The sequence below is a fragment of the Crocodylus siamensis genome, chromosome 4 (genome assembly GCF_052110815.1).
Source record: "Crocodylus siamensis isolate JL-2025a chromosome 4, ASM5211081v1, whole genome shotgun sequence".
NCBI lineage: Eukaryota > Metazoa > Chordata > Crocodylia > Crocodylidae > Crocodylus > Crocodylus siamensis.
In genome coordinates this window covers 212279725-212293863 of record NC_143398.1, presented here as the reverse complement: position 1 = coordinate 212293863, position 14139 = coordinate 212279725, and the positions used below count along the sequence as shown (strand labels likewise).

General features: G+C 41.5%; 1 protein-coding gene across 4 annotated transcripts in view; it reads left to right on the top strand.

The window, feature by feature from the left end:
* The window catches only part of SLC4A10 (solute carrier family 4 member 10), a 363776-nt gene that overhangs the window by 240196 nt on the left and 109441 nt on the right, over window positions 1-14139 (top strand). For all 4 annotated transcript variants that reach the window (XM_090045612.1, XM_090045611.1, XM_090045610.1 and 1 more), the window contains exon 6: window positions 5787-5975. In XM_090045612.1, the coding sequence (XP_089901738.1) occupies window positions 5787-5975 (189 nt within the window). The remainder of the gene's footprint in view (window positions 1-5786; window positions 5976-14139) is intronic.

Genomic DNA, 14139 nt, shown 5'->3' with positions numbered 1-14139 from the left:
GTAACCTGTCTAGGTCTGATTGTAGCCTGTTGCATCCTTCCAGTGTGCCCACGTCCCTCCACATCTTAGGGTCATCAGCAAATTTGAACAGGGTGCTTTTTACCCCCTCATCCAAATCACTGATGAAGATGTTGGAAAGTGCGGGCCCGAGGACCGAGCCCTGCGGAACCCCACTACCACCCTCTGGGTGCAGCCCACCAGCCAGCTGGTGATCCATTTGACTGTGTGGGTGTCTACACCACAGCCCCCCAGTTTCTTAATGAGAATGGGGTGAGAGACAGTGTCAAAAGCCTTCCGGAAGTCCAGGAAGACTATATCCACTGCTACCCCTGCATCTAATGATCTGGTGATCTGATCATAAAAGGCCACCAGGTTGGTCTGACAGGACCTGCCACTGATGAACCCATGTTGGTTGCCCCTAAGCATGCAGTCCTCTGCTGGCCCCTCCTGGATGTGTGCCAGCATAATTTTCTCGAACAGCTTGCCTAGGATCGAGGTAAGACTAACCGTCCTATAGTTTCCGGAGTCCTTCTTCCTGCCTTTTTTGAAGATGGGGACCACGTTGGCCCTCTTCCAGTCCTCCAGTACCTCACCAGAGCACCACGAGTGCTCATAAAGCCGTGCCAGGGGACTTGCAATGACCTCGGCCAGTTCCTGTAGAACTCTAGGGTGGAGATCATCCGGGCTGGCTGACTTGAATACGTCCAACCCCTCCAGAAGCTCACTAACTAAATCCTCGCTAACCCGTGGCCCAGGTGTGGCTCCCCTGGGGCCCGAGGAGGGCCCAGCAGGGAGGTGGCTGTTCTGGTCCCTACTTAGGAAGACGGAGGCAAAGAAATCGTTAAACATGTTAGCTTTGCCGTCTGGTGTAACGACCAAGTTTCCCATGGCATCCTGCAAGGGCCCCACATTACCCGGGACCTTCTTTTTACCCCCTACGTATTTAAAAAAGTTTATATTAGTACAATCAAATACAAAATTTGACTCCCTGATTTTTTTTGTTGATGAACTTTGAGAACAAAAATAAGGGTTTCATTATGACTGTTTCAAACTGCCCTTTGGCTTCAGTGAGAGATCTTCACCATATAGTGTTGTGAAAGATGCTGAAATTGGTCATCCAAGATGCTGAAGGATTGCTGACTGTCTCACCAAGATAGGAGAAAAAACATTGTTGAATCAGAAAACTCCTGCATCCTATGTCCTGGTTAAGAGATTATCTTGCTTTGGTGACAACCAGCTCAAGATTTAAGTAAGAAGGACTTGAGATGGCAAGACTATATGTAGAACAGGTTTCTAAAAGATTTTATGGATTGTTGAAGAACTTTTTTCTATTATGTGATGTGGAGGTTAGGGAAGGAGTCACGGGGTTCATTCTACATTAGATATTCAGGGGTATCTTCTGTCTTTGCACTTCCACTGCTGCAACTCAGTGACAGGAGCAACAAAGAATTGTAAACCCTACAAAATCATGAATTAGGCCCGAAAAGTAATCAGATTGCCTTGAAAATGAGATGTAAAAACAGTCTTTCTGTTTGCCTTTTGAAACTTAATGGCACATTTGCTTCATGTTTCCAAGTTTGTTTCTGCAATCAGGATGGGCACTATTAGAACAGAGGTTCTCATGATTCTAGCAAATGGGGATTTACAGAAAAAAAATAAAACTACAGAGAAGTAGTGGTAAAATCATGATCTCCTTTCCTTCTGCCAGAGCATATTACTGTAGTCACTTCATCTGCATGCTAACTAACTGCCTGCCATACCCTGCAAACATGGGACAGATACCAGTGTCCGTGGTCAGTGTACCGACAGTGTCTTGAAGTCATTTTGGCTACTTTTCTGCAGTCTTGCCTCTCTAACAGAAACAGATTGCAGGTCTGTGGAAACAAAGGAGCCAGAGTTGTGGGAACAAGATATTACACCTCCTCCCTATATTTTAATCTGAAATGGAAATGTCCTTATATATTGAGACCTTTCTTAGTGCTTAAATGCACCATAATGCATGCTGCGTTCTGAATTTGTAATACAGGAAGTATTGTAGATATGCTGGTGACGTGTTGGATTCCACTAACAACCAGGCAGGCTGATGACCAGTTGCCATCTTAAATCTGCAAGGTGTTGAGGGCTCCCTCTCCTGTTTCGCTAGTTTGATTTCTGCTTTTCTTAAAGCAATATTAAAGAAGACAGAATCTCTGGCTGTATCTTATCAATCCATCTCTTGACTAAGGGGGGAGAAAAGTGAGAAAAAATAACTTTCAATTTTAATTGTGTACAGAGGCTTTGCCATCACCAAATGAAATCTTTCATGCTGCAGTGGAGCTGGGCACTAGCTGTAATGATCACTGGGTTCAGTAAACAGTGGCTTACTTGAATAAGAAGTAGGCAACCACTACAGATTCTTATCTCTCTCTAACTAGCAGCTATTCCATCAATACAACCAGCTCCCAATCCCCAATTCCTTTGGTCACTTGTTAGGGAGATCTCTATGTTATAACTTCTGTCACAGTACCATCTTAAGTCATTTCTGGAGTGGTGACATGTACAACTATGCACTAAGCTTGGCTAAATGAAAAGGGGTCCTCATATGGATAGCACTACAGAAGAAAGAGACTTGGGGGTCATCACTGACCACAAGATGAACATGAGCCTGCAATGCGATGCTGCGGCTAATAAAGCGACCAAAACGCTGGCTGCATCCATAGATGCTTCTCGAGCAAATCCCGGGACGTCATTCTCCCCTTGTACTCGGCCTTGGGGAGGCCGCAGCTGGAGTACTGCGTCCAGTTTTGGGCTCCACAATTGAAAAAGGATGTGGAGAAGCTTGAGAGAGTCCAGAGGAGAGCCACGCGCATGATCAGAGGTCAGGAAAACAGATCTTACGATGACAGGCTGAGAGACATGGGACTCTTTAGCCTGGAAAAGCGTAGGCTCAGGGGTGATCTGATGGCCACCTATAAGTTTATCAGGGGTGACCACCAGGATCTGGGGGAATGTTTGTTCACCAGAGCGCCCCAAGGGATGGCGAGGTCGAATGGTCACAAACTCCTGCAAGACCATTTCAGGCTGGACATAAGGAAGAATTTCTTTATTGTCCGAGCCCCCAAGGTCTGGAACAGTCTGCCAGCGGAGGTGGTTCAAGCACCTACATTGAACACCTTCAAGAGTAAATTGGATGCTTATCTTGCTGAGTTCCTATGACCCCAGCTGACTTCCTGCCCTTTGGGCAGGGGGCTGGACTCGATGATCTCCCGAGGTCCCTTCCAGCCCTGATGTCTATGAAATCTATGAAATCCTTTGAGCAGAGGCTCTCCCTGAACTGGCAACAGAATGAGTAGTAAACACATTTTGTCATGAGGATTTTGATATTGACTTTTCTTTACCCCACATCCTCCCATATTTTCCTACTACAGAAATGCCAACAATTCCCCGCCCCCCCGGCTCCTTACTTTCTATAACGTCTTATCTGGCATTCTCAGATCCTTCTTAGATTTCTTTTAGTTCAACCAAAATTCATCTTTATAATGCAGATCTCTCTTTCTCCCCTTTTTAGAGCCATTTTTATCTTTCATGTTTATCTACTTTTTATTAAATTGTTGTAAAAATCACTATGTATAGTCTTACTTCTCTGTCCTTGTACACTGTTCTGTGTAAGGCAGTACTTTATTTAATGTGTGCAAAGTTCTTAATGCACTTTCAGATACTATGGAAATAATAGTACTATAATCATAACCCCAGTAATATTATCTTTCATTTTCTTTCTGCAACTGTGAGCATTAGAGAGGAAAATGCTGTGTGCATATCTATTTATATTCTATCGCTAATTTTTCATTCTCCATCTGGAGGTATAGCCATCCTTTGGTGGCTTCTCAATAAACTTGTAGACAACTACTTTTTAGTGCATCTTCACCATGCTTTCAGTACTGGACATGTCTCCTGTTGTTATTCTTCAACATTGAACTTTACCGAAACACCATTCATATATGGCCAAATATTGTTGTTTCATGGTGCTTTTCACGTAATACTCTTGGGGGTTTTTTGGGTTTTTTTTGCTTTTGGCGCTTATCAACAATTTGATCATTTCTCTATCATTATGACATATTCTACTTATTTATTTTTTCTGCTCTGCCTGTTTCCCTACTGAATTTTGCTGATACATTTGAACCTGTCTTGAAGGTTCAGACTTACGAGTTGTCTGAATTTTCAGCACCAAAATTTCTCACTCAGCTCATTATATCACCACTTCTGCACGGCTCAGTTTCTCCTAATGGATGTGAAAGAACATTTTGTGCTAAATCTCTGCTGTTTGACTTGCTTCTTTTTTATTTTCCCCTGGGTTTTTTACTGGTTGCAAGCAGGATTTTCTCTGAATTAAAGAAAACATCAATTTGACAACTTATTTTCCATTTTGAATACTTGATCCATATTAATAATTTGTATTAGCAGATTTCATACTGAGTCTTTTTCTTGAGGCTAGAGAAAATAGACTATTTACCCTTGTTAAACAATTCTGGCAAGCTTTTCTTTTAGAAAGTCTTGATATTTGGTACAGTCATGGTCTGTGTGTCAGATGCCATAGATGCAAGTATGGTCAAACATGAGCTTTCAAAAAATTGCAGTTTGCACATGTTCAGTGGAGATGTCCCTTGTAATGTGCCCAATTTTGTGTCCACCTGCCTCTGATACTGTGCCTGGAATGACCTATTTACAACCAGATCCACTGGAGGTGACTTTGGGTACACATCAAGATTGAGGCTTCAATTTATACCTGTGGACCCATTGTGATCTCTTATTTGGTGCATGCTACTGTTTCCTGTCTCCTGTGACAACGAATAATTGATTTCCTGGGGGTCTTTTCTGTTATACTCATCACTGCAGTCTCTGAATGCTTTCATAATGTTAATGTGAGGCGAGTGGGTGATGTTATCACTCCTGTTACCATTAGTTATAGTACAGAGAACTTAAGGTCAAAATTATTCGCTGATCTTGGATGCACAATTTAAGACATGTACAACCTAATTTTTCATAATACTTAGCATTATCTAGCACTCTGTGTTTAAAGCCAGCTCACAATGATGTCTTCTATAGCTATGAGTGCTACTCAGTCCTGCAACTGAGATTTCAGGGCCTCAAATCTGGCACCTAGATAATGAGTAACATTCAATTAGTGACCACCTGTAAAAAAAAGTTGTGTTTAATTGACTTGGCCAATATCACATAGGGTCACTGTGGCAGAAGCAGACTTACAGTATAATTTTCTCAGTCATCTGCCTTAGTAGCCATGAAAGCATCCTTTCTCTTCCTGTAATTCCCTACCTCATTACCACACACCTACCAATTCTGCAACAAATGGAAAAGGAGTCCTGCTGGCAACAGTCTTCTTCATTACGTGACTTTGTTTTATCCCCATAACAAGACCATCCTGTGCACTGAATACTGAATGAGGCAGAAGCCCTGAGGAAAAATAGCATGTGAGTATGTAATTAAAGAGGGTTCATACTGTACATAAGTCAGGCACCAGAAAATGACTGTGAACAAGGATACTAATTTAAGGTTCCACAGGCCACCTTAAATCTGGCATTGCCTAACTTTTGAGTGCTTGGCTTTGTAACTTTAATAATATTTTATAACATTTTTCTGTGGATATTGTCATTTCCTATCTCTTTTTCTTGAAGTCAGTGAATGAGTAAGAAATGCAGGCCTCTGACCTTCTGTTGTAGTTTGATCTGGCATCATAATTGTTGTTAATAATCTCCCCTCTCTTTTTATTGAATTATATACATGTTTTTCAGATATGATTCTTGACCAACAAGTGGGCTCAGGGCAGCTCAGTGAGGATGTTCGTCACAGAGTACACGAAGCTTTGCTTAAGCAACACCATCACCAGAATCAGAAAAAGCTAAGCAACAGGATTCCAATTGTCAGATCCTTTGCTGATATTGGCAAGAAACAGTCTGAGCCTCATTCCATGGATAAAAATGGTAATGCATTGTATCACTTTATAGTTCAGAAGCTTTCTTATAGAATTTCATTTTATAAGCATAGTACGTGGTGTGGTTCTGATGTGGTTTCAAAGTATGGTTCTGATGTGAAAAGTGACTGTAAAAACAGTACCTTTTGCTCAGAGTTGCTCCTCTGAGGTATTTGTGTACAACTAGTTAATCAAGTGCTATATATACATTTTTACTGCTTTGCATTCCTGCTAGCTATGTAGAGTCAGTCAATACAGCTATAAGATTGTGAGAGTTCACACATGCTTGTTCACACACATCGTACTTGTTAAGTAAATTACAAATGTACTCAGCTGTGTTTGAACCACAAAGTAGGGGCAATGGGGTTGTGCATTTGTAATGGAGAGAAAAGTTTGGCTGGAGCAATCTTTAATTCTGATGATGTGTGGACCAAAAAGGGTTTACCTTGTCTTTCAGATTATAGACTGTTTGCAGGGTTGGCAGGAAGTGAAAACATTTTTTTAATTTATAAAATGAAAGTTATTGAGATGCAGTAACACAGAACCCACCTTGATATTTTTAATAGTTACTGTTCAGAGAATTGCATTTCAAGTTAAAAAACAAAACACAGCACTGGTTAAAGTAGTAAGATTATTATTTTTTTCTATTCAGCTTTTACAAAGGCATTTTATTGCTGTATGTTTAAATATGTGTGATGTGACTTAGCTCAAAATTAAATTCTCCTGTAGCCCTTCGTTCTTAATCTTTATGAATACAGGTTTTATTTCTACAAAAAAACACCAAAGCAAAACCATGTGCTTAAATATTCACAAAATTGATTTGTAATTATTTATTTACATTTGTAACCTTCTGTTAAAGATAATGGCAATTCTGCTGTATTTTTCTGAGTTGCTCCAAGACTGTATTATTAATCAATGTATTTCACTGTATTTTGATTACCATATTTACTCAACTATAAGGTGAGGTGCCCCCTGCTCCCAGTCAGCATGGGGCAAAAAGCCCCCCAGCTTATATTTGCATACAGGAAAAGCTCTTCATTAAATACATTGTCCATCATTAAACTGCTGCCAGAAGCAGCATCTGCTCTATCATGAAAAACAGCCATGAATTTGATTGAAGCCCACACTGACCATGCCTGTAAAAGACATGGCCTATGGTGAACAAACATACTGATGGGAAAATATATATATATATATAAAAAAAATTTGGCCTTAAAAAAACCAGGTGGGTGTTCCTTCCTCAGGGAGCTGGCACCAGGCCTGGAGGTACTGCAGTACCAAGCTGGCACTGGGAGGGCCAGAGCCAGACCTAACATTCTCCCTTTGTTCCCAATAATGCTTTTATTGGTTAATGTTTAGGGTTGGGAATCCAGAAAAAAGATGACAAAGCTGGTATGAAAATACAGAGTGCCCGAGCGAGGGATTAACAATAGAGGGATGGGGGTGAGGAGGGGAGCACAACTAGGTTACAGGCGATACAATGTTAGCCAACTAAGCCTGGGGGTGGGGGAAGGGGGAAGGGGAGGGATGGGGTTCGTGAAGCTGAGAGAGAAAGGAGATAGATACACACAAACCCGTTACATTTGATCTTAGCAAAAAAGGCTGAGATGCTGATGGGAACCGACCACAAGGGTAGGTTAGTGCAGCCATCACACTCAGTTCCCATCAGAGCTGACACTTCTTGAATTCATGATGATGCACTCATTGAATACTTTTCGATTTCTTTTTTATTCCCAGTTGAGCAGCGTCTTTCTTTCTCATTTCCAATGATTCCTGTATCATCACCAACCTTAAATGTCTGGCAGACATCGCCAAACTTCCATGTAGGTGAGAGGCTTTGTCATCTCCTCTCTAGGCCTGTCTCATATGATTAGTGTGGGCCTGCTCGCCATGAGGTGAGGTTGGATCAGGAGGCCACATATCTTAGCTGCATATATGTTTTTGGAGGACCCCAGGACTCGTGATGAGAACACCCAGTTCCAGTCATGAATGTGTGTGGGGGGCTAATTAGCTTATAGATCCTTTGTGTGTGGGGGGAAGGGAGTGTCTGGAATATATATGTGTATGGAGCAGGGTGCGCTGTGGGGCCAACACAGCTTGAAATGTTGTTGACTGCTGGGGCCCAGCCCAATGAACTATATGAAAAGTCATGAGCCTTTGGCTTTGGAATAATGTCATGTATAGTTTGTACTATATATAAGTAGTAAGTATAAAAGTTCTCCTCAAAAGTATGTTTATGGAATACTGGTGCTGCATCTTGCAGCAGTTTGCAAAAAAAAAAGAAGGTAAAATGCACCAATTATGAATGAACTAAATCTCTAGGTACCCACAGTAATTTGCCTATATGCCATTTCTGCAGGTATGTTTATTTTGAAGTCAGTGGGTGCATCTACACATGAGACCCTATTAGGCTACAGTAAACTAATAAATGCAGCTATAGATTAGTACTTGTCAACAGAAATACTGTCCTACAGTGGTGTAATTTGATGTACCACAATGCACGTGTAGACGCTAAAGGAGCTGGCTACATGCAGGCTCATTGACAGGCAGCCCCCACACTGAAGCACACTTGTGCTCCAGCCAGCCCCTCTGTAGGATATTGAGCTGGGTTGGAGTAGTCTGGGGCTGGCAGGCTGTCCTCCCCAGCCCCCTGCCAGCTGGGGCTGCTCTGTCCTGGCTCAACATGCTGTGGTTCTGGGTGTACATGTAAACCCTGTGCCCTGGAGTAATAAACTGCTGTGTAAATTGAGCCAGAGTTGATTCAGTCAAATTAATTTCGTGTGTAGATGTGCCCAGTGTTTTCAAATCTGCCCTTCATTTCAACATGCTTAGGGAGAGCAGGGTCTGACATGGAGGTGGGGTGAGAGGCTGCAGGGGGAAGAAGTTGGGAGGGCAAAGGGCAAGTGGCCACCTGACCTCCTCCCAGATATATTTTCCCTGATGTAGCAGTGGGAGGGGAAAAATCCAAGGCAAACCTCCAATAATTAGATTATATACCTGGAAAATTATAACAAATTTATACATTTCTGTTTTTTAATCTAATTATTGAGTGGGGGGGTCATCTTATATCCAGAGATATCTTATATTCGAGTAAATACAGTGATTCTAAGGATTTTAGCCAGTGCTTTATCATCACCCTTGTGGTTTTTGACCTATGCAGACTTCATGAGTTGTCTGATTTAGAGTGCTATAGAATCTACATGTATCAAGGCAGGACTGCTGCCTGGCCTTCTATATGGACTTTTTAAACCAGTGACTCTTATCAAGGTTGCCACATGATACTAGCACTGTTAAGCATTCAAACACCTATGCACAAATCATAAGATAACTCCAGAAAATTGAAATAAGAATCTATAGTGTCAAAAACATTCTGTCCTGTTATGGTCTCTGAGTTTTTAGCAGCAGCAGAATTGCTTTATTATTTTTCCAGTCAAAAAAATGAGTGAAAGCTAAGAGTTGGCATTTACCAAGGGATACCTTGAGTCTAAACTGTTTTTTAACTCTTCCAAGCTTAATCTTTCCTCTAGGGAAGAAACTCAGACCTGAAGATAGAAAACTTGCATGTGACAGAATCAGAAAAAAAATTTAAAGAGTGGGAAATAATCCCCACCTTAATTAAAGTCCCTACTTTGTATGAATACACAAGAAAAAAAGCTAGATGGCTATAGTCAGATACCGTTTTTTCTTTCCTAAAATAATTTTATGTGCAAGCTAATGTAACTTTTGTGTGGTTTTAAATAAATATATGAAGAATGTGAATATTAAAAAAGTTATTGCTACAATGCTCTGGCCCACCAATTTCAGACATGGGAGAGAAAAAACCTTCCCAAAGTCACTGCAGATTGTAGTTCATAAGCTCTACTTCAGTCAGTGACTTGGGGATTCTCAGGATTTCCCTAGCAAATAAAAAAATGGGAAATAACACTGTTAAGTTTCTAAGGTATATTTGTTGGAAAAGCTGTGAGTGGTAAAGAAATGTCACAAGCACAAATTTAGGAATCTTTCCTACCTGTGGGTGAAGTTCCTATAATAAATCCTTAAAGCATTTTGGCTAGGGATAGATATTGCACATAAACTGGCTTAAGTGATCAGAAACTGGTTTAAATGTGTAACAGAACAGATGTTCAGTGCACATAAACCAGTTTGAAAATGGCTGAAATTGGCTTGAGATAAATTTGATCGAATGTAGTATCAAACTTACCTGATTTGGCCCAAATCAGTTTGTGCAATGTCTGTCCCAGACCCCTTGGTGGTTTAAGATAAACCAGGCTTCCCCAGCATCCCAGCATGCTCTCTGGGTTGGGCAGGGCTCTCTGCTCCACAACAGAGTTGGCTCCACCCCTCTGCACTGTTGCTGGAACTCTTGCAGAGACTGCAGACACAGCAGGGTCTGCCTGGCTTCCTCCTGCCCCATGGGCAACTGGTGCCTTCTAAATCTGGCGGGGCAACTGATGGCTGAGCAGAAGGGGTGTCCCCCAGTGGCCAATCACTGAGCGGGGGGGAGGGGGAGGAGAGAGGGAGCCCTGAAACCAGGAGATTGAGAACTTCCATTTCATCAACAGATGCATGCACTACATAACGCCCCCCCCTTGCCTCAAGAGTGCTAGCAGGGGCTGGGACTGGCAACACTCCCACCCCTTGAGCAGCCAGTGGGGAAAAGCCTGGGACTATGCAGGCAGACCTCCCTAATCAAAGTGTCCTGACAGGGCCTGGCCATGTCCCCCCTCATCTCAGCACTATACAAGGAAAGGGAGGGCTGCTCTAGCACTCCCTGGCTTCTAGTCTAAGGTACTTCAGGCATGTGTCTGAATTTTCTCAGTCCAGAGAGAATGTCTGTCTGTTTACAAACCGGTTTACCCTGGCCAGGTTAGACTAACCTGCAAAGACAGAATCAATTCAGGCTCAGGATTTTTGAATGTCTGTCCCTAGCCTTTAACTTTGGCTAAATTTCCCATAAATATTTTGACAGCCTTATTTAGTCCTAAGTTCAAGAAGACATGCTAAATGAGAGCAACATTTAAACTAATGTGTACCATAAAGCATATGCTTAAACACTGCTCTGAAGAAAGGAACATAAGCTTACATTTTTTTGAACTGGAGACTTAGGATGCTCTGAGTATTATCTTCACAGGCACACACTCTAAGGTTTAGAAATCCTTGATCTTGTAGAAGAAGTATAGACCATCATCTTCCTTGTGTTATTTATATTTAATTTATTTTCAAACTAATAAAAATCTTTAGGAATAGTTATGCAAAAGTAAATTATTGTATCTAAGCTGTAGGGAAACTGCTAAATGTGTTCATCAGGAGTCCAAAAGCAACCAGAGATATGTCTTATTTGGCATGAAATGTTTTTCCTCATCTTGACAGTTTCCCTGAAACTCAGATCTTTTGCAATTTAAAAACTGAATTTATATTAATACCATGGGTGCCTGTCTTTATCTCTTAGAATGATATGGCTATTTAGCTTTAGCACACCTCAGAAAATCTAGCATGCATCTTATGTTTGCTAAGCAGCCTAACATCATTCTTATTATTTTTCCTGAAGGCTCTGAAGAACCAGTGCAGTTGTGCCATGGCCAGTACCACAGCCCAAGGGCTGTAATGGCAGCTGCTTCTCCTATGCTCCTGTGCTCCAAGAGCGGGGAGAGGGAGGTTGCATGGTTTTTGGCATATTAGTTTCTATATTCCCCTCTTATGGAATACTCTCAAACATTCTCCATATTTCCCTGGGTAGATCTGCTAGAAAGCACTGCTGATAAGGTAGGCAGAATCCCATTTATGGCCTCTCACCACCCTGAACAATTCCATTGCCTTAGAACCTTGCTTGTAGCCAGGAATTCATGGTTTCTTCTTTCCACCTATTGTCTCACAGTCCAGCTGGTACAGTCTAAAATTATTTATGCTTCAGCTGATTGGCTCTAGCTAGACATTTCTCTTTAGCCCTTTGTTTTAAAACCAGGAGCAATGATGCAAGCTGCTTTTAACATTGTAGTGATGTATCATAAACACATTTTCTTCTGATCTATGAAACCTAAGTACAGCAAACAGGTTATGTAAAACTGAACCACAATTGACATAAGTACTTTACAGTAATTTCAGGTATATTCTGTGAAAAATATCTTTTCTCCTTGAGGATGACACCTTTGCAAAATGTGTTTGTGGTTTCACTTTAGACTTATCCCACAGTGTTGTTATGTGTATGTTATATATATGAATCTAATGATGTTCATACAATTGTAAGGTATGGAAGTGTGCATCTGTCTCTTGCTCTCAAAACTGTATTAAGATAGAAATTTATTTCATTGTTAATTCTGGATATTGGATCAGCACCTTAATACACAGAAGACTTGTCAATTCTGGGGCAGAGCAAATAGATCACCACAGAGTCCTGTGGTCTTGCTGACCTCCTTTTCAAATCAAGTAGAAATGGGGAAATCCTTCATTACTGTCCATCAAAAATGGACCCGGAGGTAGAAACAGAACAATGCCAGATACTTATGGCTGAACCATATCTTTGCCTCCTATTTGAATGAGGTATTAAAAATCAGGCTCACAGTTGCCCTAGAGTCACCAACTGATGTTAAAGTCTTAAATGTGATTTAATTGTGGCAAAACACCTAGGACCACTGTAAATGGTGTTGCTTACACTACGTCTAGGCACTGGATGACCTGAGAGTTGGGAAAGGGAAAAGTGGCTTAGAGCCATCATTTTCCCCAACCCAGTTACTTGATGTAGCTGAGGATACCATTCCCTTCTCTTTCCAGTGCTTGCACACGTTGGTTTGTCAGTATGCCCAAATTCAAACATCCACTCATGATCCACAGTGATGACATTACTGGAACATATTTGTGCATATGTTTCTTTTCTGTTTTTTCTATGGTGTGTGAATCCATCAGACCTCGTAATTAATTTCCTTTGTATTATTAGTATTATCTTTTGTTTACAATGGCTTTTCTTCACATCCTCTTCAAGGGTAAGATGTCAGGGTGATGTGGATTTACCATGCATTTATAATGCTGCCATGCTGTGTTTAACTTTCACTTTTCATTAAGCATCAAAGCTGTGAGAATTAAAAGCCTGATTTTGATGTTCCAATAAAAAGTGACAGTCAAATTTGGCATTACAACAGCAAAATATATTTTTTAAAAAAGGCCTACTTTGATATTGAATGCCCAGAAGGAGGATGGGAATGAATTTCAGATTAAATTGTGGTGAAAGCCAGGGGAACATTAAAAATATAAACCTTTGCCATTACCATGTTATCATTTGGAGATTGGGTTTGGAAGGAAACACAACACATATGTACATTGAGAATAATAGAGATGATGCATTCCTAAAAGCCAGTTTCAACCAGAAGCAGACAACATGTTTGTTATTAAATGAAGTCTAAAAATTATATTGTGGGTTTCTGCATTTTTGCACAGATTTCTGTAATACATGAGTCACTGGTACCCTTTAATAGCATACGTGTCATGGGGTATAGTTATGAGAAAATTTAGATTAAAGCAAAATTCTATCAAAATGCAGAAACAAGTTTTCAGAATATTAAAAGTATTTCAAAAATATTTTTTTCTGGTCCTATTTTCTGACTAGTTGGACACTTGTAATCTCTAGACACCAGTATTTGTATGTAATGAAATCTAACAGGGACTGTGCTGCTGCAGTTTACACAAACAATGGGCTGGAGGAATGAAGCTTAGCAGGACAAGTGATTAGCAGTAAGCTGTAGAATTGTAAGCTACAGTAACCCTCTAACACACACATTCTGTCCTATCTTCTATTCCCTAGGTGGATCATTTATGCTCACTTAGGCCACATCCAGACAAGCAGAGGCATGTGCTTACAGCAGCACAAATAGTAGTGGCACAAATTTGTGCTGCTACTTTGTGCCCGGTGGCGACACATAGGGGTTCACGGGGGTGCATGTGCACCCCCTGACTGGCTGCACTTGCCGCTTAGGCACTGGGTAAGGGGGGCAGGCAGAAGGACTGGTGCCACCCCTGCAAGCACTAGCTGGGGAGTGGAGTGGAGTGGCGCTCCCAGAAGTGGCCTCGCAATTGGCCGCCTTGCAATCGGCCACAATGGGACCCCTGCCTCCCCAGTTGGCAGGATTGGCTGTGGTTGCTGACTGGTTGCCAGGGGGGTATGTGCCCCGCTGACTAAGGTGGCA